General features: G+C 46.0%; 1 protein-coding gene across 3 annotated transcripts in view; it reads right to left on the bottom strand.

Moving 5' to 3' along the window:
* The window catches only part of SIK2 (salt inducible kinase 2), a 118,044-nt gene extending 99,137 nt beyond the window's left edge, over nt 1-18,907 (bottom strand). Inside the window, exons 1-2 of one of the 3 annotated variants that reach the window (XM_048827468.2) lie at nt 18,675-18,907; nt 4,698-4,814 (exon numbers count right to left, since the gene is read on the bottom strand). In XM_048827468.2, coding sequence (XP_048683425.1) covers nt 4,698-4,814; nt 18,675-18,824 — 267 coding nt within the window. In that variant the 5' untranslated portion in view covers nt 18,825-18,907. Of the gene's footprint in view, nt 1-4,697; nt 4,815-5,818; nt 5,846-18,674 lie in introns of those variants that run through there. The other 2 variants (XM_048827469.2, XM_048827474.2) reach the window with 2 other exon arrangements.
* Between the last annotated feature and the right edge of the window lie 4,148 nt (nt 18,908-23,055).

Below are 23,055 nucleotides of genomic sequence, written 5' to 3'. Positions count from 1 at the left end.
AATGATATTGGTGGCAGCATCCAGGGGCGTCTGTACCATCCTTGAGTTGCAGGTCTTCGGTGGTACTGATGTTGTTCTAGTGGACCCGGTCTGGTGTGTGTCTGTATAGGTGAAAAGCAATAGGAGGAGTAGATTTTTCCTTCCTCATTATCATCCTCATCACTGGATAGAGGAGGAGCTGATCAGGTTCGCATAGTGAGTTGGCATGGTACCAAGCGTGCTGGAATAATGTCGGTACTGAGGAGTGGAGATTCCGGTGTTGACGAGACTAAAAGGTCTTTATGTTGGAGAAACTGCTGTGGTACGGAGAGCATCAGTTCTGAGCAGGGTGCTGTCGGTGGTATTGATACCTTTACTGCGGTTGTCAGTGCCGAGGGTTGTGCACTGTGGATGACGCCATAGATTGTAGCGCTGCCAAGCTGCTCAGTGCTGCTGCCGCCATATGTTTGAGCAGCTCTGGTGGTACCGAGACAGGGATTGTAGGTTTTCCTTTTGTGCCTTTGACTGAACCCAACTGCTTAGTGTCTTTGGCTTGCACAGTACGGGATGGTTCCACTGCCTCAGAGGTAGGTGGTCTTGGTGCAGTCAGTACCAAAGGGGTCTGACAGGTCAGGGAACTACTGGTCCTATAAGGTAACCATCCTGTCTTCTTCAGATCTGTGTCCATATGATCCCACTCTAGGTAACTGATAAGCACTGTCTCATCTAGAAGGTGGGATTGAGAAGTCCTGGCAACCGCTAAATAAAGTGACTGTAACACTGTTCTATCAAATTTGGTGTAGCTGATGTAGACTGACCAATTACTGAGGAAAGTGATGGTCTCTTCTGAGATAATCTTGGCTTCTTGTTGGGTGAGTACACAGAAGACTGTTGCCAAAGGTAGGTGGGCATCCTCTGTCTGGACTGTCTTTGGTATCTAAAGAGCTTGAGGTTTAGGGCTGAAGTGTAGAGGCAAACAGGTCATCACCCTCCTAATTTGAACAGAGAAACATGATCTTACATCTAGGATGAAGGAACATCATATCTGCAGAGTGGGGGAGTGCATCCTGGAGAGAAGAGACTCTCTCCTAAAAAAAATTAAGGCACTGTAGTGGACAGATAACACAAAATGAGCTCCCAGTGTGACAATATAGCAAAAAAGGGCTAATGTGAACTTTGGATGTATAAATAGAAGAGCAGTGAGGTGATTTTACCTAGGTATACGGCATTGGAGAGACTGATACTGGAATACTGCATCCAGTTCTGGTGGCCTCATTTTAAAAATGATGCTGAAAAGTTTGACAAGGTGCGGAAAAGAGCCAGAAATTTCTCCCAAAGGCAGTGCTGATCTTTGCGCCGATTTTTGTATTGTGCGTTTGGAGATGTGTATCAGGGCCAAGTGTAGTGTAGTCAGTGCTGAGCATCACTTGCCCCGATTGAATGAACAAGCTTAGCACTCTGCTGCTGAGAGGAGGGCAAGGGTTTGAGTCTCTCCTTGTGGGACGAGGGGGATCAGTACAGGCAGCAGTGTCTATCCAGGTGTTCAGATCTCACTTGCCTTGGTGAGGACGCAGTACTGATTCTCAGTGCTGGGGTAGGAAGTTGGCACCAAGATAGTCTTCGCTGGTTCCTGATCTTTGTCTGATGTGCTGTGGATTTTTGCCAATAGTGAACTTGGATGTTGCGTGCCAGATTGCAGGAGCATTGGCTGACTGGAACTTAGAGACCAGATCAATCTGGGATGTCAAACTTCGCTCTTCGGGCTCTTAAGTCCCTTTCATTGATTGTCTGAGTTAATATAAATTCTTCTGAGAGTCTCTGGACTTAGTTGTTGAGATGGAAAAGGAACGGCATACCGAGCAGCAGTCTAACACATGGTTCTCCCTGAGATGACAAACACAGCAGCTGTGGCCATCTATGAGTGAAATGAGTGTCACAGAACTGCCACAGTTTGAAGCATGTGGGTTTTGAATCTGCCAGTTTAGGTCTGGATACCAGGTAAAAATAAGAGAGGAAAAAATTTAACTTTAAATTTTTCTTTTTTTTTTGGGCAGGGTGGTGTGTGTTAATACAGAAAAATTTTAAAAGGAGGAATTTGAAGAGAATTAACTAATTTACAAGAGAAAATTCTGCTAAAAGGAAGGGGGTGGACACCACTTGTTTTGTCTCACTGCCGTGGGCAGTAAGAGGAACTGAGAGTTGCAGCCACTTTTAGGCTGAAGGCACGCACTAAGGCATGCACAGCACACCTGTGGCCCAATGAACACCGCTAGCTAAAGATTCTACTCTCACGCACAAGGCCCAGGTGGGCACCTACACGGAGATTGACATGAACAAATACGGGAAGAAATGTAACCTACTGTAGGACAGCAACTGTACATGAACAGCTCAATTCAACTGTTAAACTGCCAAACTGGCACGCTCAGACATTGTCTCTCTGCCATTGCATTATGCCCCCCCCCCCCCGCCACACACACACTGTGCTAGCTCTTTTCATAGTCAAAGCATTTGTACTGAAAATGCCAGGCTTAAAAAACAAAAATTACCAGATACTGGCTCAAAGACTAAAAACTACATTGTGCTTTCACAGTCTGACCTGTGTGAAGGGCAGTGTATAGCTACATATCTCCAGGAGCAGTGGAGGGAAGGAATCATGCCTCCAAGCGGGGAGTTATAAGCTAGTGGCCCATGACAATATCACACCAAAATGCTCTGTACCATATTTCTCTTTTTGAACATATCCTCATAATTACCCCTCCCTCTTACCCAGCCCTTGAACTCTCACCCATGCACACACATGTAGGTGTAGACATATTATATTCTTGAGAGCCAGAGGATCAAATCTACTAAACGATGACCTGTAAGAAAGATGCCCCCCTCACCTGCACACACTATTCAGAGGCAATGCCAGGTCAGAAGCCAACCCCTCGAAACATCACATGAGGGAAGAAGAGGGTGCTGAGATTCCTACCACAATGTGTTATCCCTAGACCCTATTTGGGGGATCCAGATTTCAAATTTGGCCTCTAGCTGGTAGGCATCTGAAAAGGTTGAGGACCCATTCTCTTGCTATTCCCCCTCCCATCCCAGAGCTTCCTCGAGCTTTTGGGTTGCTGATGAGAGGACGGGTTGTGTAGAATTTCTCTACTACTATACTCCTGCCTTGGCCTCCACTTTTGAGTTCACCTCCCTTGTCAATAGTTCCAGTACTGCCCCTGCTCAAAGCAGAAAACATCTGGATGCCAATAAGACAAGCTGGCATTATAAGTCATTAATCATTTCATACAGATTTTGATTCAGCATCAGTGGGAAATGTGTGTGGCATGCCTGATTAGATCAGAAGGACTAACTATTGAATGCCTTGAAATTCTTTATACAATATACTGGGTTCTGATGCCAGCCTCAGTCTTCAGCAGGACTGATACACAACACCGTCCTGACATCGGAAAAGACTCAGCAGCATCTCTACGCTTCAGACTTCAAGGAAGTGTGTGCAATGAAGAACAAACCAAAAAACTTCTGAAAATGAACTCCCTCTACCTCATCTTTTTGTGCCAAAGACCGTTAAATCATCAAGACACAATAAGACAAGGAAAGGGCAGTTTCACCTTTAACTCTGAACCCACCCAGCTGTATTGCAAACCGCATACATCGACTGAAAACAGTCAGCAGATACAAAGATTCAGTTCAGAATTACACAAATAGGTTTACGGACAAATTCTATAGGTGGATCTGCAGCATCATGGCCTACTGTGTGTATACAGATTTATTCATGACTTAGGAAAAATGAAAATCCAAATAATCATTTGCCCTGCATCTTGTGTACTTGCTTACACCCACACAGACAGGCAAGGCAGCATTCTGCAGTGATGTAAATGACCATACAACAATGAACTGGGACCTGGATTTTTAGGGGAACTGGGCAGTTCAAAGAATTGGGTTTAAGAATCTCCCACTTACAGGTGGTTGGTTTGAACTGAAAGCTACCACTTATTGGAAGGTTGGTAACTTCTCTGAAAGGAGACTGGTGGGTTCAGTCCAGATCCCCGTGGACAAGACTTTATAAGATTACCAACAAGGGTGCCAAATGTTATGTCGGTGGGTTGTCTCAGCAGAAAAACCAAGAAAAAACAAAAAGAAAAGGAGTACTTGTGGCACCTTAGCGATGAAGTGAGCTATAGCTCACGAAAGCTTATGCTCAAATAAATTGGTTAGTCTCTAAGGTGCCACAAGTACTCCTTTTCTTCTTGCGAATACAGACTAACACGGCTGTTACTCTGAAACATGAAAAAACAATGGTCACTCTCAGTTTAGGCACATAGGCAAAGTAATGTGAAGGAAACTTGCACTGCTGCTGCTCATACTGTACCTGCTCTGTGAATAAATAGGAGGCTCAGTCTCCAGGTATCTTAGTCTAGCACCTCTCACCAGCACTAAATCACCCAGTTTTTTTAAAAATTAGATCTCAGGCACCTCTGGAGTTCTTCTGTGTGACGCAGACATGTATGCTAACCACAGAATGAATTAGGCCAATATGCTGCTGTGCACGCACAAAGATTAAAAACACACCCAAAACAACTCCACCACATAAAAGCTGAATGTATACTGTGAACCAGCAGCCCATAAAATGTCACTGATGTAGAGGATTAGACATCCATAAACATTTTACACTAGAACACATGGGGGGGAGGGGAAAAGCAAGAGGATTATAACTGTACCTGGTAGAGTTTTATTACGTGCGGGTGGTCAAGCATTTTCATTATCTGCACTTCTCGATAGATCTTTTCCAGGTTCACTGCATCGAGCTGAGATTTGTCAATTATTTTTATTGCCACCTGTAGCAAAAGAACAAAAAAATTTCTCTCTTTAAATCAATTTTCTAGTCTTGTCTACCCCTGCTTGTTAACAGGACCCCAAATTCCTATGACTCTGGGTCATTTTTTTATTTAAAAAATATACCTGCTATATCTTAGAATTTGATAATTCAATTATAAAAACTAAGGCACATAAGATATCATGCTGTTGATCTAGGAACTCAACTGCTGACCAAAATCTCTTTAGCATTGTCGAAGGGTGCAGACAGTACCAGCAGGCGCTTAGACAGAGGAGCAGAGACCTCAAGTGCTGCTTAATTTGTGCATGTGAGCAAGTGGACTGAAGTAATAAATGGAGAAACCGCAGCCTAATGCCTGGGAACCAGAAGCAGTATTGAGGGATCAAACAGCTTGACAGACTTCTTGCAGCAGCACCATGTCACTGTCTGGCACAATGCAATGATAAGTTCTCAAACAAAAACTAGTCAGTATTTTTTCATTTGCAAAATACATGAGTAAAACCTTCAATTACAGCTTGCTTTGCTACCCCAGAGTCTGATCCTGCAAACACTTATGCACATGCTTAATTCCATGCACATAAGTAGTTCCAGGCAACCAGGATTTCACCCACAAAATTTTAAATAAAGTTTTGAACTCAAGTTCTTGACTCAGCACATGCAATCAAAACATACTTAGCTAATGCAATTCGGATTGTTAAGGACTTTTATTTCATTGTGATTAATGTCCTAGATATAAGGATGTCTGTAACTAACCTGTTGAGAAAGTGTAAAATCTCTGCAAGGAAACTCATGTCAGTTACACAGAGCAAACTGAGTCCATGTTGTTTAGAAGCTAGTTTGGGGTCCTACAGACCTCATTCCCAGTCAATACTGGAGAACTGAGTTACATAGAACTATACTTAAGGGATTCCCAATTTCACCAAAAAAGGAAACAAAACGTTAGGCGCTATAAAGAACGCAAGAGAAAATACTGAGAATATTAAAGAAACCAATAGTATGTCTCACCTTGAATATCATGTTAAAAGTGTAAAAATAGGCAACAAAAATCAGAGCCATTGAAAGACTTCCATAGGAAAAGAGAATCAAAAGATCGGGCTCATTTCAATAAGAGAATATAGGAAAGTTTATAAAAGAGTGATTGGTACAGGAAAGGTACATCACTCCTGATATTCAATGTCTTCAACAGGACTGGACCTACAACTATAGATGCATTTCCCAAGAACCAGGACTCTTACCTATCAAGAATGGCTAGCAAGCACAAGAGATACATAGGTCCTCAAAGATATGTAGGCACCTAACTTGCATTTATTTCAATACACAGGAGGTGGACCTTATTACCTGAATAAGAATGATAAAGGGCATCACTGTATTAAGAACTAATTACTAAACTCACTTGGCTTTCCTCTCAATAAACCTCTTCATATACAGATACCTGCCCACCCCACCCCTTAACACACAAAACATAAATAATTATATAATACTTAGTCCTGCCATGAATGCAGAGGACTGGACTAGATGACCTCTAGAGGTCCCCTCCAGTCCTATCATTCTATGAATGAGTAAAGGAATTCATCCTACTGAGTGGGAAGGGGGAGAGAGAGAGAGAGAGAGAGAGAAGTATATTTAAAATCTTGGAATGTGATGGGGGTCACATAAGTACCCACATAGAAAGCAACAGGGTAAAACACGAGCACCTGAATTCTATTTCTCATAGTACAAGTACAACATGCAATTAAATTGATAAATTTAACAAACAGAGTAATAATTTGAGCCCAAGACCTAGTATAATTTTAAAAAGAGCATTTACATGAATGATGTAGCATCAATAGTTGCTAGATAGGATAAAAGATATACTGGGAATATAAACACATGTTCTAACATGTGGTATTAACTAGCCACCATTGGAGACATGATACTCCCTGAATCCCTCCTGTTTATCTCCACATCAAATTCAAGTTCATCTCACCTTGATAGCCTTTTACAACTCTATCCTGCTCTAGTATCTGCACTTGTATCTTGCTGCATTACCTCACAAACAAAGCCAGCCTTGACTGCCTGTTTGTCCACTTCTTCCACGTTAATCTTCATGCATGGAACACTCATTCTGAACTATTCCATAATGCCTCTAAGATGCTCCTTCACATCCCTCCTCAAGACCCATTTCTACTGTGATGTCTATGGAAAACAAACAATCACAAGGGCGGTCTTTTTGATTTGTTCGTAAAGCGCCTAGCACAAGGGGATCCCGGTCCATGACTGGGGCTCCTACGTGCTACCGTAATACAAGTAATAAATACTGCCACCACCACCACCACCAGACAATGGCTAGGAAGATGGCTAGTGGGGAATCTCTATTTGACTGATTTGTAACTCAGAATTAAAAACAACCCTAAAGGATGCAGAACTATCTAAATAAGAACATAACTAGTCTATGTAACCACGTTTCTATTTACCTTCATTCTCCTCCTACCACTCCTTCTGATGACTTATTACACCCATTTGTTGCAACTTGTCTTAAATTAGGCACTAATTTAATCTCCTTGCCTTCAAGCAAAAAGTAGATAGATGAAAGGAATATGTATGCATTTCACTTGATTAGAACTACCCAAATACCCAAAGTTAACCACCCATGTAAGTCTTTGCCAGATCAGGGCCTAAGTTACTGTCTGTATTACTTCTTGTTCATACACTCTGTAGTTCACTTCCTGGTCACATATAAAAGCAGAGTTGTAAGCAAATTCCTTTTTTTGATGTGAACATATAAAAGGTATGAATAAACTAGGATGTAAACAAGAATTCAGTCTGTTAAAAAAAATTAAGACTCCTCCCTCCCCAATTTCTGTTTACTGCTAATAAAACAGATTTGTGAACAAGTTTACGGAGGCACAATTTCATCAACCTATAAAACAAGTTTCCTAAAAAATTATAATAACCAAAACAGACACTAAAAATAGAAACAAAAATCCTTAAATACACCTTAGGAAATATTTGCTTAAACAAGTTATTCCTTGTGTGTCAAATTTCCCCACTTTCTCTCATTTACTTTATAGTAGCTCACTGAAAAAGCAATATCAAGCAGACACTGGAATTGGCCTGTTATATTTTCTTAACTATAAACAGGGCAGGTGTGCTCTGGGTGGTGCCCTATTTCTATCACCACTCAGCTTCCTCCCTCAATAAAAAGAATAGAAACCACTACCTTTAAAAGTTACCCAAAATCTATAGGGTAATCCCTACCCCAACCTGGTACCTCACTTTATCCAGATTCTGTCAGAATAATGGATTGCCTATTTTAGGTAAGCAAAGAGGATTTATATTCCAGTTCATTAGAGAAGTAGAATCCAAGTAGAATCTGGTACTCACTCACCAGACAAGCCTAATTCAAGAAACCAACCACCTTCTCTCAATTGTTTGTATGATCAATTTTTAAGTTTCCCATTACTTACATTAATAGCCTAATCTCTCCAGACCTCCCCTGTACATGGTATCTTACACAGCTTAAGTCTTGCCTCTTACTTCATTTATCCACACTAACCCCTTGCTCTAACTCTGTTCCTTAGTAGATGCACAGACTGCAGAAGCTTTATCCATAGAGAAATTGCTGAGCACTTTCCATTTCCTCTCTGTTCTTTCCTTTCATTATTCTAACCCGTTTGCTTTTGCCTTACACTTGAACCACTGCACACTTTTTCCTCGTTCTCTCCCTCTACCCCTTTATGAAGCTCCCTTTAATCATAACTAAAATAACTTTCTCTTATTGCTTGCCTGCATCTTGTGTGCGACAAGACTAATGTACAGAGGCTGACAGGAGCTAAGTTGTGTAGGGATTCAAAGAGGAGAGCGCTTATGTCTGATATGAAAGGTGAGGGAAAGCCAGTAAAGGGTGCTGTAGTGGAGCACAGTCAGAGTGATGGCGCACACTAAGTATCCGTGGCAGCATTCTGGACAACCTGAAGGAGGAAGCAGCAAAACTCTTCCTTCCTAGCCTCTTCCTTCATCTTTTTCAGTTCATACAAAATGCTGTCACTCTCTTTAATATACACTTTTTTATTTTGGATTTCCATTCCTCCCCTTCCCCAGGAAAAAAAAAAAATCTAGCATTTATATGGCTTGCAATTACAAGTTCCTGCAGTGAAGTGTGTAAGCTCCTTGAATTGAAAAAGTGAACTTAAAGTATACAAGCTTTGCTGTTTTTTCTAACAGAGTTTGGCATTTCCACAATTTGCTCCTGTATTTGAATACAGAATCTCTACAGAGATTATAAAACACCAAAGGAACATAAATATTTCAATGAAGAATGTTTCTGCTTTCAAGTCTATCGATAAAAATTTCCTATGTTGACAACTTTCTCCATGGATGTTAGGCAGTTACTAGCTCCCAAGGTTAGCAAAAGTGCATGCCCAAAACGAAGTTTTTAAAAGATACAATTCAGCTGAGTTGTCTTGCAAACCATCAAGGACCTATTCCTCAGTGAGACCTAGCTAAAGAAAGAAAGAAAAAAATAAAACAGATGAGTTGTGAGAGAGTAAATAGGGTCTTCATTTACCTGTAATCTCAGTTAATCTATACCAGATGCTTCTGTTATTTTTCAAGAGTAAATGTATAATTATAGTTTTACCATCTTTGAGACTCAAGTTATTTAAAAAAGTACTTAAAATTGAAAAGGCGTTTTCCACATTTACTTAGTAAAGTCCCTTCTGGCATTTGAACTAACTAAAGAACAAAAATAATCTCTGGGACCAACCATGGGGAGTTTCATCCCCGAAGGAGACTCTTCAGAAAACTGAGCATGTAAAAAGCGAGTGGCAGAATTATGACTCCTGCTGTAACATTTATTATAGTTTAATGTTAAATTAATGTGCTTTCTTTGTGGCTTTCTACCACTTCCTCCTTTTCCAAATGTTCCCCATTGAGAGGACATGCTACAGATGTTTTAAAATCTCCTAATACAACACAACCTGTCTACATTTAGAAGACGGTGAAAAGACTGTGAAAATAATTCCTTCATTTGAAGGTCAGGAAGCCATAGAGCTCCAAGAAATTCAGTCCCCAGGTCAAATGTTTCAGTGCAAATCCCAAGAAAATCTGTTTTAATGGCTTCCAAATAACATTAGCCTTCTCATACTAAAAATCAGTCTCTCAGATTCTAAAGAAAAAGGTATTTGTATTAGAGACCAGCATGCTACACAATCTCATTAAAGAGAGTCTATTGTACTAGAGTTCTACATTTCCCACACTATCAAATAGCTGTTTATTGCAAAAATTCTATTACTATCAATTAACATTATTGCTCTAAGAACCCTGCACTTACAGCTATGTAACTTGCAAATCCTTTGTCACATTTAGTTTTCATGCAGCGTATTCAGGTACAGTAGTGTGTCAAAGAACCTGACAAGCCAACACTTCCTGTGAAGTCTGAAAATGTCTTTATAAAAGCCTTATCGCATTAAGAGCAAGAATGTTCTTTTAATGTCATCAAGCCTTGAACTTACACAGCTGAACTTGTTTCCATATCTCCATATTTAATCACAAGTGACATGATCCAAACAAGTTCTGAAAAAATCAATTTTGGTCACTTAAAATGTAATACTGTACTTGGTAGCCTTACAACTTTCCTTGGCTAGATTTTCATTTACAAAGGCCTAACTTTGTGTTTAAAAATGCAATTACATTCTTTACAATTAGAATAATGGGCAAGTTACTCAGCTGTATTAGGTGAACTCTGGTATAAAGCTGAATGGGCAGTCTGCAAAACAAAAAGACCCTGAATTAGCATCCAAACCCTCCTCCTTCCTGTGGTTTAGTTATTATTACTAACAAAAAAAGATTAACTTCACTTTTAGTTTTCTTCTTACCATTGGTTTTCCCTAGGGTTTCCCTCCAGGACCTCCTCTACTCTAATGCTCTCTCTTTCCAGAGAATCCCTTAGTATCTTCCTTTCCATTCTAGATGGAGTTAAAAAGCTGCCCCCACAAAATGAGTTAAGCAAACTTCAGCAGCTTTATACAGTGTTCTATCACCTGCTGTGATGGTAGGTCAACAGATGAACTCTGCCATCCTGTTAAATATCCATGAACACATTCTTGCCTCAGTCAAATGTTTAAAAAAATCAAGATTTTCGGTGTACAGATCACTCAACATGAGAATTGCCACACTGCCTCTTTGATTTAAAATGTAATTATACGAGTGTAAATGTTTTTTATTTAGCTACATGCTAGTTCATTCTTTTGAATTTCTGAAATAATCCCATGTGCGGTACTCTTGCTGACTACGAATACCTGTGTATCAGCAACACAAAAAGCATTTATCTCAAATAATGTAGACCAATAAATATTAAAGGCTTCTTATTTCTAGCTCATCCAGAGACTTTATAAAAACACTCATGATAATGAACAGAATAAAACGTAATGGGTACTCTCTTGCTATAGTTAAGTGCTAGCAGTTTTTCTGAAACAAAGATGCAGTAAGAGGTGCTGCTAATTACAGAAATATTTTATTGTCTATTCTCTAATACAGGTTGAGGTTTTATATTAGGATTGACGTAATATATGCATAAATATTTTCTTATTCTGAAATGGAGAAATATAGACATCTGGCTTCTCTGTTTCAAATGTTTAAAGGTAGATTAGATACCTCAGCCTTTTTTGAATCCTGAATTTTTTTGCCCTTTGTTGGATCTGAAGGTTTAGAGAAAAATCACAAAAATACTATGCAACTACACATAAATGTGAAGTTGCACTTAGCACTGAGTTCATTTTTATCAGCAGTCTTGTGTCTTGAGTAGAACAAAACATGGGTCAAATCCTATTTAGTTCAAATTGAATGCTGCTTCTGACTGCAGCAAAGATTTCAATTTTACATTTTTGCACCGAAACTGTTGAACTATGAAATCTTTTTCAGTGAAACTGAAAATACAGCTCACTAGCAATCACTAACATCTTCCAGAAATGTCATAACATAGCACGAATCTTTCCAGTATACCATGTAAAGGTTTGCTTGGTGCATGACTGAATTCTCATTTCTCTAGCATGGTCAACCTCTGTGTATGGTAACACATGCCACCACCCACAGCACACACCAAATTAAGGACAATTATTCAAGCCACATGATTCTAGCATACTCCTACAGTTAGGTTGCAAATCACTGTGTATTTAGCACACCTCTCCCCACTACCACACACAACTTTCATGATTAAGAGTAAAAAATGTTTTAGATCAGCTTAAAGGTGACCTGAAAAGGAGGGTGGACGGGGGGAAATGGTCTACCCCCCCCCCCAACACACACACTTTTAAGATGCATAAAAGCCTAAAACCTATTTGAAATCGTCCCTGGTTTTTTTTAACCTTCAAAATCTCAGGAATATTAAGTCTTTCCTTCTCCCCCCACCCCCCTCCCTTTTTTTTTTTTTGGCTAAAGGACTAGAGAATTGGAGTGGGAGCCTTCTCTGCCTTCAACTGAAGGGGCAGGGAACTGAAACTGTGAGACTTCTAAATTTAAACAGATATCAAACAAAAAAGTGTGTCTGACTAATAATCCTTACTTTCAATTTTTCAAGCTTAATTTAATTTCTGCTTAGTTTTGATGCTACCCTCGTAGTTGTCCTGTCATCCAGAAAAAAGACAAAAACTTCTAATGAAAGGGAAATGCTGAATATCCTTCAGACTTATAAGACACAAAGCAAAAAAGGCACAAATCCAGATTTTCTCTTTTGCAGCTGCCATTTAGGTTGCACAGGTCAACTTAAAACCTTAGGCCCTGTCTAGGTTAGAGAAATTTGCACGAGTGCAATTACCCTGATGCAAGCTCCCTATGTAGACACACTGTAATAGCATAAAACATGGCTTACTCCGATCTGGAATACATCATGCTGGTGCAAGCCCCATAGAAACAATGGAGTGCTTCTACATCATGGGTTTGCTCCAACATAGCTACATCAGTATTAGCTTCCCTTAAATCCGTTTGTGCTAAACCAATTTGTGGGTCACAACAAGGGGGGAGGGCTGTTGTGTTTTAAACTAGTGCACTTATGAGTATGTATCATGCATACACACACTTGATCAGCCAATGGTTCATCTAGTTCAGGATCCAATACGCTGGATCAGCCAACCATTCATCTAGTTCAATATTCTGCCTTCTAAAGAAGCCTCTTTGGAGGAAAATACAACCACATGTAATGGACAATTAGGCAATAACATGCCTATAGGAGAAGGTTTTCCAAGTTCAAGCAGTTGGTGGCCGACATGTCTCGAACCATGAGGACCGATTAGTAAAAACTGTTTAAGATAGTTCGTGGAGCGATAGCTTATATCAATACGTAGATGACTAACCATTTGAGTTTTTAGAGGAACAGCCGTGTTAGTCTGTATTTGCAAAAAGAAAAGGAGGACTTGTGGCACCTTAGAGACTAACCAATTTATTTGAGCATGAGCTTTCGTGAGCTACAGCTCACTTCATGTTTAATGCCCTATATCTTGTAGGAAAGAATGCCACAGGTTGATGATGTATTTGAATATTTCTTTTATCTGTAAGTTTATTACTTTTATAATTCCATAGGGTGTCCCTCTTATATTATGAGGCAGTGAGCAGCAGATTCAGGCTGATGTTCTCTACCATTCATGCTTATACCTCATGTCACTACTTACCTCCTAAAACTAAGCAGTCCTAATCTTTCTGGGCTTCCCTTATGACTCTGTCAATGCATCCAATTATTTTTGTTGCTGTCTCCTATTTTTCCTATGTCCTCCTGAACATAATTTCTTCTCCTGTGTCCATATTCATGAACATAAACCTAATTCTCTGATCACAGGATATTTCTGTGATACAACAAACATGTACTGCATGCAAGAACCTATCAAAAATACAGCTGCCTCCTCTGAAGCATCTAGTACTGACTGATCTTAAAGGCGCATTACAGGACTATATCAACCATGGTTGAGAATACCTAACAATTCCTACATTTCTATTAACTTTCACATTTCTTCACTTGAGTGCTCAAATGCAACATTAAGGTTGCAGTTATATGATTTCACACTCAATTTAGAACTAGTTTGCCATACTCCACCTTCTGGGCTATAGATTTCAGAGGAACAGCCGTGTTAGTCTGTATTCGCAAAAAGAAAAGGAGTACTTGTGGCACCTTAGAGACTAACCAATTTATTTGAGCATGAGCTTTCGTGAGCCACAGCTCACTTCATCAGATGTTTACCGTGGAAACTGCAGCAGACTTTATATACACACAGAAATCATGAAACAATACCTCCTCCCACCCCACTGTCCTGCTGGTAATAGCTTATCTAAAGTGATCATCATCTGGACCCATGGAAAAGAAGCCCTTGAGGAATTCCACCATGATTTCAACAATTTCCATCCCACCACCAACCTCAGCCTGGTCCAGTCCACACAAGAGATCCACTTCCTGGACACTACAGTGCTAATAAACAATGGCCACATAAACACCACCCTATACCGGAAACCTACTGACCGCTATTCCTACCTGCATGCCTCCAGCTTTCACCCTGACCACACCACACGATCCATCGTCTACAGCCAAGCTCTGCGATACAACCGCATTTGCTCCAACCCCTCAGACAGAGACAAACACCTACAAGATCTCTGTCAAGCTTTCTTACAACTACAATACCCACCTGCAGAAGTAAAGAAACAGATTGATAGAGCCAGAAGAGTTCCCAGAAGTTACCTACTACAGGACAGGCCTAACAAAGAAAATAACAGAACGCCACTAGCGGTCACCTTCAGCCCCCAACTAAAACCCCTCCAACGCATTATTAAGGATCTACAACCTATCCTAAAGGATGACCCAACACTCTCACAAGTCTTGGGAGACAGGCCAGTCCTTGCCTACAGACAGCCCCGCAACCTGAAGCAAATACTCACCAACAACCACATACCACACAACAGAACCACTAACCCAGGAACTTATCCTTGCAACAAAGCCCGTTGCCAATTGTGCCCACATATCTATTCAGGGGACACCATCACAGGGCCTAATAACATCAGCCACACTATCAGAGGCTCGTTCACCTGCACATCCACCAATGTGATATATGCCATCATGTGCCAGCAATGCCCCTCTGCCATGTACATTGGTCAAACTGGACAGTCTCTACGTAAAAGAATAAATGGACACAAATCAGATGTCAAGAATTATAACATTCATAAACCAGTCGGAGAACACTTCAATCTCTCTGGTCACGCAATCACAGACATGAAGGTCGCTATCTTAAAACAAAAAAACTTCAAATCCAGACTCCAGCGAGAAACTGCTGAATTGGAATTCATTTGCAAATTGGATACTATTAATTTAGGCTTAAATAGAGACTGGGAGTGGCTAAGTCATTATGCAAGGTAGCCTGTTTCCTCTTGTTTTTTCCAACCTCCCCCCCCAGATGTTCTGGTTTAACTTGGATTTAAACCTGGAGAGTGGTCAGTTTAGATGAGCTATTACCAGCAGGAGAGTGAGTTTGTGTGTGTATGGGGGTGGGGGGGATGTGAGAAAACCTTGATCTATGCAGGAAATAGCCCGACTTGATTATGTAAAGAGTTGTCACTTTGGATGGGCTAGCACCAGCAGGAGAGTGAATTTGTGTGGGGGGGTGGAGGGTGAGAAAACCTGGATTTGTGCTGGAAATGGCCCACCTGTTGATCACTTTAGATAAGCTATTACCAGCAGGACAGTGGGGTGGGAGGAGGTATTGTTTCATGATTTCTGTGTGTATATAAAGTCTGCTGCAGTTTCCACGGTAAACATCTGATGAAGTGAGCTGTGGCTCACGAAAGCTCATGCTCAAATAAATTGGTTAGTCTCTAAGGTGCCACAAGTACTCCTTTTCTTCTGGGCTATGTTTTCTTCTTACGTACACATTCTGTTTCACTCTGATTTCACCTTTAACTATATTAGATTAATTTCATGACAAGAAACTTTAAGATCTGCATCATTTCATTACAATTCCACTACATAACTAAGCAGAGTTGGTGGAACCCACACTGGTCTGATTCTGAACCATTTACAGTAATGGTACTTGGTCAGAACGCAAGTTCTCTTTACCATTAGTGAAAGTTAATAGGGTCCCTCTCCCTTGCAACCCAGCTAGCCACTCCTACTGACTGACCCAACAATGAAGTTCTACCTAATCCTATGTTTATAAATTTCTTGTTGTGGAAATAACTGGAAATGCAAAAACAAACAAACAAATAAATAAAGTGCACAAGATTCAACCACAAAACTTTGGAAAGGGAAAACCTGCTACAAAAATTATGGGGAAAATATGATATAGGTTTCATTTTAGCTTAATTTTAAAATATACCATGTGAAACAACGGTCATTCATAGTAAGTTCTCCCTGCCATTCACATTCCTGGAATCACTTCCATCTTGGCAGTAGCAATTCACAATGTGAGCTATAAAAACAACTTCCAGACTGAGCACAGCATACAAGGCCCTAACCAAGAAGAAAACCTAATCAATCAAATTTAAATGTATTGATACTGACATTTAGAAAAGTTTTTAGAATGTACTTCTATTAATTTCAGCCATTTTTTGAAGCTGACAACTTTTACCAAACAGAATATTGCCAAGCTATTTAAACTCAAAGTGTAGATGATTTTAAATTTTCACAAAGCTCAACAGAGATCTAATTTTTGAATTACAATGAAAAGTTAGGTTTCAGAGTAACAGCCGTGTTAGTCTGTATTCGCAAAAAGTCAAGGAGTACTTGTGGCACCTTAGAGACTAACCAATTTATTTGAGCATGAGCTTTCGTGAGCTACAGCTCACTTCATCGGATGCATACCGTGGAAACTGCAGCAGACTTTATATATACACAGAGAATATGAAACAATACCTCCTCCCACCCCACTGTCCTGCTGGTAATAGCTTATCTAAAGTGATCATCAGGTGGGCCATTTCCAGCACAAATCCAGGTTTTCTCACCCTCCACCCCCCCACAATTAATTCACTCTCCTGCTGGTGCTAGCCCATCCAAAGTGACAACTCTTTACATAATCAAGTCGGGCTATTTCCTGCACAAATCCAGGTTTTCTCCTTTTCTTTTTGCGGATACAGACTAACACTGCTGCGACTCTGAAAATTGCCTGGTGAGTGAAACATTAACACTATAATTGAACACTACTTAAAATTCTAATTTCCAAACTTGGATATTTAATAGTAGCAAGGAAAGGATTTAAAAATTATTTGAGTACCTTAATATATAATTTGAGAAGTGAGGCCATAACTTGATCAAATTTCCTTTCATACTTTGGAGTGTCACAGAATCACAGTAATGTAGGGCTGGAAGAGATCTCAAGAGGTCAATAACATTCTTCAAAGTTGTGTGTACAGTGACCACTACTATGTGTCCTGCACTAATGTTAAAAGTAAAACTATAGTTAAAGTTAACAATTATAATTTTGCCTCCTGCCTATTGATACTTGTACCACTTAAGATCACTGTAAGTGAAAGATTACTGGTTTCAATTTCTTTACTTTGTGCTTTTGACATCATTTTGTTCAGCTTCCCTGTCTGTGTGGATCATTCACATGGCACCACAGAAAAAGGGTTTTTTTAACATAGGAAATATGATCAGATCATAAAAATTGACAAGTAACTTAAAATCAGGTACACTAACTGAAAGTACTTATGTTTTAAAAGTTATTAAGTGATGATATCCAAAGGTGCTTCTTCCATCAGATATTTAATATTTTAAAAATATGCCTAGCTACATTTTTACCCAAGTAGACTATAGTTGTTTAATTATAGATGATGCGTAAAATAATTATCGTTTTCTGAGACTGGTATTTAATTGATAACTTGGGTAACTTGCATTTCTGAAAAGATAACTGTTTTTAATTTAGTACCCAGACAAGCTAATTCAGGGGAATGGGGTATGAGGGAATCATTCTTCTTCAAACTGAAGTACCAAAGCTGGCCCTACACCTGGAGATATTGAATAGATGACAAACCTGACAGCAGAACACAGAACAATTTAGCCTTTAGGGTTCAAACCTGCAGTGCTTAATTTGTGCCAGGGCTTGCTAGGGCAGAGTCCCGGCACCTCTAGGACCGGCACTTCAAAGCCCCGGCAACTCAGGGCTTGCCGCATGAGTTATGGAAGTAAATATAAATAAATAAATAAATAAATGAAATCGCTTGAGCCAGGGCACCTAACTGTGGGAGCCCCAGCCCCTCGCTCCTGACAAATCAAGCGCTGCAGCCCTGTTCTGCGGTTGGGAATGACCAAGTCACCCTGCCGGCAGTTTCTCGGGAAGGGGCTGTCCCTAACAGCAGCTTCCCGGCCCGCGCCGGTCTCGTTCCCAGCGCTGTACAGCCCCGGACACCCCGAGCTCTGTTGGCCCCATTGAAAAAATATTTCCTCGCCTCCTTACTGGCCAGGGCGCGGCCACGACTCACGGAATTCGCCCCCCGCGGCGCTCCCCTCCGGCTCTGCCCCGGGACAGCCCGGCGGGAGCTCCCAGGGCCGGCCGGCCGGCCCCGTCCCCGCAGCGCTCCCGCGCCGCGCGTCCTGAGGCCGGCTCCATGCCCGGCCCCGCCGCAGGGACCAAGGCAGCCGAGGGGAGGCTGCGGGCCGGCCGTGCCTGGGACAGCGGCCTTCGGACGGGGGCGGGGGGGGGCGCACACCTGGAGCCGCCCCCGGGGCAGCCGCTATGGGGGTCGGAACCAGCCGCCCGCGGGGCTGGGGGGCGGTACCAGGCCCTTGGGCCGGCAGCCGTGGCGGGGAGTGGGAGGGGGGGGGGTAGGGTCCGGCCCGGCCCCGCCTCCTCACGAGCCGGTCCCCGGTGGGGGGGGGGGCGCGCCGGTTCCCCCCCGCGCGGCCCGGCCGCCTCACCTCGCTGCGCGTGATCCGGTGCCGCCCCAGCTTCACCACGGCGAAGTTGCCCTTCCCCAGCGTGCCCTCGATGTCGTAGAACCCGACGCGGACGGGCCCGGGCCCGCGGGGCAGCAGCGGGGGGGGCCGCCGGGGCTCGGCCATTACCATGCTGGGCTCGGGGGGCGGCGGCGGTAGCGGCGGCGGCCCCGGCTCGGTCTGTCTGGGGCCGTGCGGAGCCCTGCAGCCGCGCCGCGCCGCCCCGCCCCCCGCGCGTCACCGCGCGCGTCAGCGAAGGCGGAGTCTCGCCATGGCAACCGTAGCCACCGCCACCGGATGAGCAACGGCCTCCTGGGGCTGTTCCCTGGGGGGCGCCCCCTCCCACCGGCAGCGGGGCTCCCCGCACAGCCGTCCCCGGCAGAGCGCCTCCTCCCCGCCGGGCTGGTGCTGGGGGAGACCAGTGCGGGGAGAGTGGGCGAACACTGTGCCCGGGGGGCCCGGCTTTGGGGGGGGGGGGCTACCTGCACGCCCCCCCCCTCGAAGATGGGGAGAGCGTCCCCCACAGCTTGATTCTCCCCCAGCTTCCCCACCCCCGAGTTGGGGGCAGGGAGACCCCCCCAAGACCGGGTTAGCCTGATTGCCGGGCCTGTCGCCACCCCCTCTGCTGCTGTGCCCCCCCCTTGCACGCAGCCCCAGTGCCCCTCACTGCACAGCACTTCCCAGGGCTCCCAGTGCCACCCCCCCCCCCGCACAGCACTCCCCTGGGCTCCCAATGCCGTGCCCCCCCCGGGCTCCCAGTGCCCTGCCCCCTCCCCCCCCCCCAACTGCACAGCACTCCCCTGGGCTCCCAGTGCCCTGCCTCCCCCCCCCCCAACTGCACAGCACTCCCCTGGGCTCCCAGTGCCCTGCCTCCCCCCCCCCCAACTGCACAGCACTCCCCTGGGCTCCCAGTGCCCTGCCTCCCCCCCCCCCAACTGCACAGCACTCCCCTGGGCTCCCAGTGCCCTGCCTCCCCCCCCCCCCAACTGCACAACACTCCCCTGGGCTCCCAGTGCCCTGCCTCCCCCCCCCCCAACTGCACAGCACTCCCCTGGGCTCCCAGTGCCCTGCCTCCCCCCCCCCAACTGCACAGCACTCCCCTGGGCTCCCAGTGCCCTGCCTCCCCCCCCCCCAACTGCACAGCACTCCCCTGGGCTCCCAGTGCCCTGCCTCCCCCCCCCCCCAACTGCACAGCACTCCCCTGGGCTCCCAGTGCCCTGCCTCCCCCCCCCCCAACTGCACAGCACTCCCCTGGGCTCCCAGTGCCCTGCCCCCCCCAACTGCACAGCACTCCCCTGGGCTCCCAGTGCCACCCCCCCCCCGCACAGCACTCCCCTGGGCTCCCAATGCCGTGCCCCCCTCCCCCCCCAATTGCACAGCACTCCCCCGGGCTCCCAGTGCCCTGCCTCCCCCCCCCCAACTGCACAGCACTCCCCCGGGCTCCCAGTGCCCTGCCCCCCTCCCCCCCCCAACTGCACAGCACTCCCCCGGGCTCCCAGTGCCCTGCCCCCCTCCCCCCCCCAACTGCACAGCACTCCCCCGGGCTCCCAGTGCCCTGCCCCCCTCCCACCCCCAACTGCACAGCACTCCCCTGGGCTCCCAGTGCCCTGCCTCCCCCCCCCCAACTGCACAGCACTCCCCTGGGCTCCCAGTGCCCTGCCTCCCCCCCCCCCCCAACTGCACAGCACTCCCCTGGGCTCCCAGTGCCCTGCCTCCCCCCCCCCCAACTGCACAGCACTCCCCTGGGCTCCCAGTGCCCTGCCTCCCCCCCCCCCCAACTGCACAGCACTCCCCTGGGCTCCCAGTGCCCTGCCTCCCCCCCCCCCCAACTGCACAGCACTCCCCTGGGCTCCCAGTGCCCTGCCTCCCCCCCCCCCAACTGCACAGCACTCCCCTGGGCTCCCAGTGCCCTGCCTCCCCCCCCCCCCAACTGCACAGCACTCCCCTGGGCTCCCAGGGCCCTGCCTCCCCCCCCCCCAACTGCACAGCACTCCCCTGGGCTCCCAGTGCCCTGCCTCCCCCCCCCCAACTGCACAGCACTCCCCTGGGCTCCCAGTGCCCTGCCTCCCCCCCCCCCCAACTGCACAGCACTCCCCTGGGCTCCCAGTGCCCTGCCTCCCCCCCCCCCAACTGCACAGCACTCCCCTGGGCTCCCAGTGCCCTGCCCCCCCCAACTGCACAGCACTCCCCTGGGCTCCCAGTGCCACCCCCCCCCCGCACAGCACTCCCCTGGGCTCCCAATGCCGTGCCCCCCTCCCCCCCCAATTGCACAGCACTCCCCCGGGCTCCCAGTGCCCTGCCTCCCCCCCCCCAACTGCACAGCACTCCCCCGGGCTCCCAGTGCCCTGCCCCCCTCCCCCCCCCCAACTGCACAGCACTCCCCCGGGCTCCCAGTGCCCTGCCCCCCTCCCCCCCCCCAACTGCACAGCACTCCCCCGGGCTCCCAGTGCCCTGCCCCCCTCCCACCCCCAACGGCACAGCACTCCCCCGGGCTCCCAGTGCCCTGCCCCCCTCCCACCCCCAACTGCACAGCACTCCCCCGGGCTCCCAGTGCCCTGCCCCCCTCCCACCCCCAACTGCACAGCACTCCCCCGGGCTCCCAGTGCCCTGCCCCCCTCCCACAACTGCACAGCACTCCCCTGGGCTCCCAAGGCCAGGTGCCCCAGCCCCCTTAGCCTTCCCTCCACGGCTGTTGCCCATCTCTGCCCACACAAGGCCACACCAGCTCCTAGGGCTGCCCTGGCCCCTGCACTCCCTTCCTCAGGGCCACGGAACCAGCTGGGCACCTAGTCCTGCCCCGCTCCTAGGGTGCGGCTGCCCAGGGTTCCCACCCTTTGCTCCGCCAGACCACAGATCCTGTACGTGCCCTAGGACTTTATCACACACCTTGGCCAGTGCTCAAACCCACCCAGGATTTCCCCTAAAGGGGGCCACCTCGCCCCAGGCAGATGGCACCAGGAGCTCTGACGCAGCCCCTGGCAGGCTACAGTTCCACGCAGCAGGACTGCAGCTTCCTGCCCTGGAGAGTCGAATGTTGGCCATGCTTGGCAGAGTCTCTGTGAAATATTACCTAATAGTTGCTCTATGTGCTCTATTCTACCAGGGAATTTGCCAAATACATTTTATATATTTTTGGTAGCAAAAGAATTGAGCTGCCTTTTTCCTACTTTTATCGATGCTAACCCTTACCATATCTGTCAAACAAATTATTCAGCAAGTTAGACAGAAAGCTTCATTTGCACAGCCCGTCTTGTACAGCACAGGGTAACGTCAATTTTGGTTCAAATGCAGAGGCTTTTAAAATAAAACTTCAAAATAACGTTCCTGGAAAAACTGCAGCCAGGAGAACAGCCTTTCTGCAGATGGTTTTGCTACCCATGATTCACTTCTTGTTGTGCTTCAAACAAAGTGATCCAAATACTTTACACAAACACTTTTACAGTGTGCGATCTCAAACAAAATACTCAGGAATTATTCAAAGACAATTTCAGCAACTGTCCAAAAGTATCAAATGTGGAGCACATGTGCCCTCTAGTGGACCACTGTCCTATGTATAACTAGGGTCCTACCAAATTAAAGGTCCATTGTGGTCAATTTCATGGTATGAGGATTTTAAAAATTGTAAATTTCACGATTTCAGCTGTTTAAATCTGAAATGTCACGGTGTTGTAATTGTAGGGCTCTGACCCAAAAAGGAGTTGGGGGGTGGGGGTGTCATAAGGTTATTGTAGGGAGGTTGCGGGACCGCTACCCTTACTTCTCAGCTGCTGCTGGCGGCGGCGCTGCCTTCAGAGCTGGGCAGCGGGAGAGGGGCAGCTGCAGGCCGGGAGCCCAGCGCCAAAAGCAGCGCCGTCGCCAGCAACAGCGCAGAAGTCAGGGTGGCAACGCCATGCCATGCCACCTTTACTTCTGCACTGCTGGCCTGCAGAGCTGGGCCCTCACTCGGCAGCTGCCACTCTCCGGCCACCCAGCTCTGAAGGGAGCAGCACAGAAGTAAGGGTGGCTTGGTATGGTATTGCCACCCTTACTTCTGCACGGCTGCTGGCAGGGCGCTGACTTTAGAGCCGGGCGCCCAACCAACAGCCACCGCTCTCTAGCTGCCCAGCTCCGAAGTCAGGGCAGAAGTAAAGGTCACAATAATGTGACCTCCCCAAAAATAACCTTGTAACCCTCCTGCAACTCCCTTTTGGGTCAGGACCCCCAGTTTAGAAACACTGGTCTCCCTGTGATATCTGTATAATATAGAGTAAAAGCTCACAAAAGACCAGATTCAAGGGGGAAGGCCAGATTTAGCGGTCCGTGATGCGTTTTACATGGCAATGAATTTGGTAGGGCCCTAATTATAACACCTAGGGTGATCTAT

Source organism: Caretta caretta, chromosome 22 (assembly GCF_965140235.1).
Source record: "Caretta caretta isolate rCarCar2 chromosome 22, rCarCar1.hap1, whole genome shotgun sequence".
In the NCBI taxonomy this organism is placed as follows: Eukaryota; Metazoa; Chordata; order Testudines; family Cheloniidae; genus Caretta; species Caretta caretta.
Note: the sequence above shows the minus strand (reverse complement) of the source record. Positions and strands in the feature narration are given on the sequence as shown.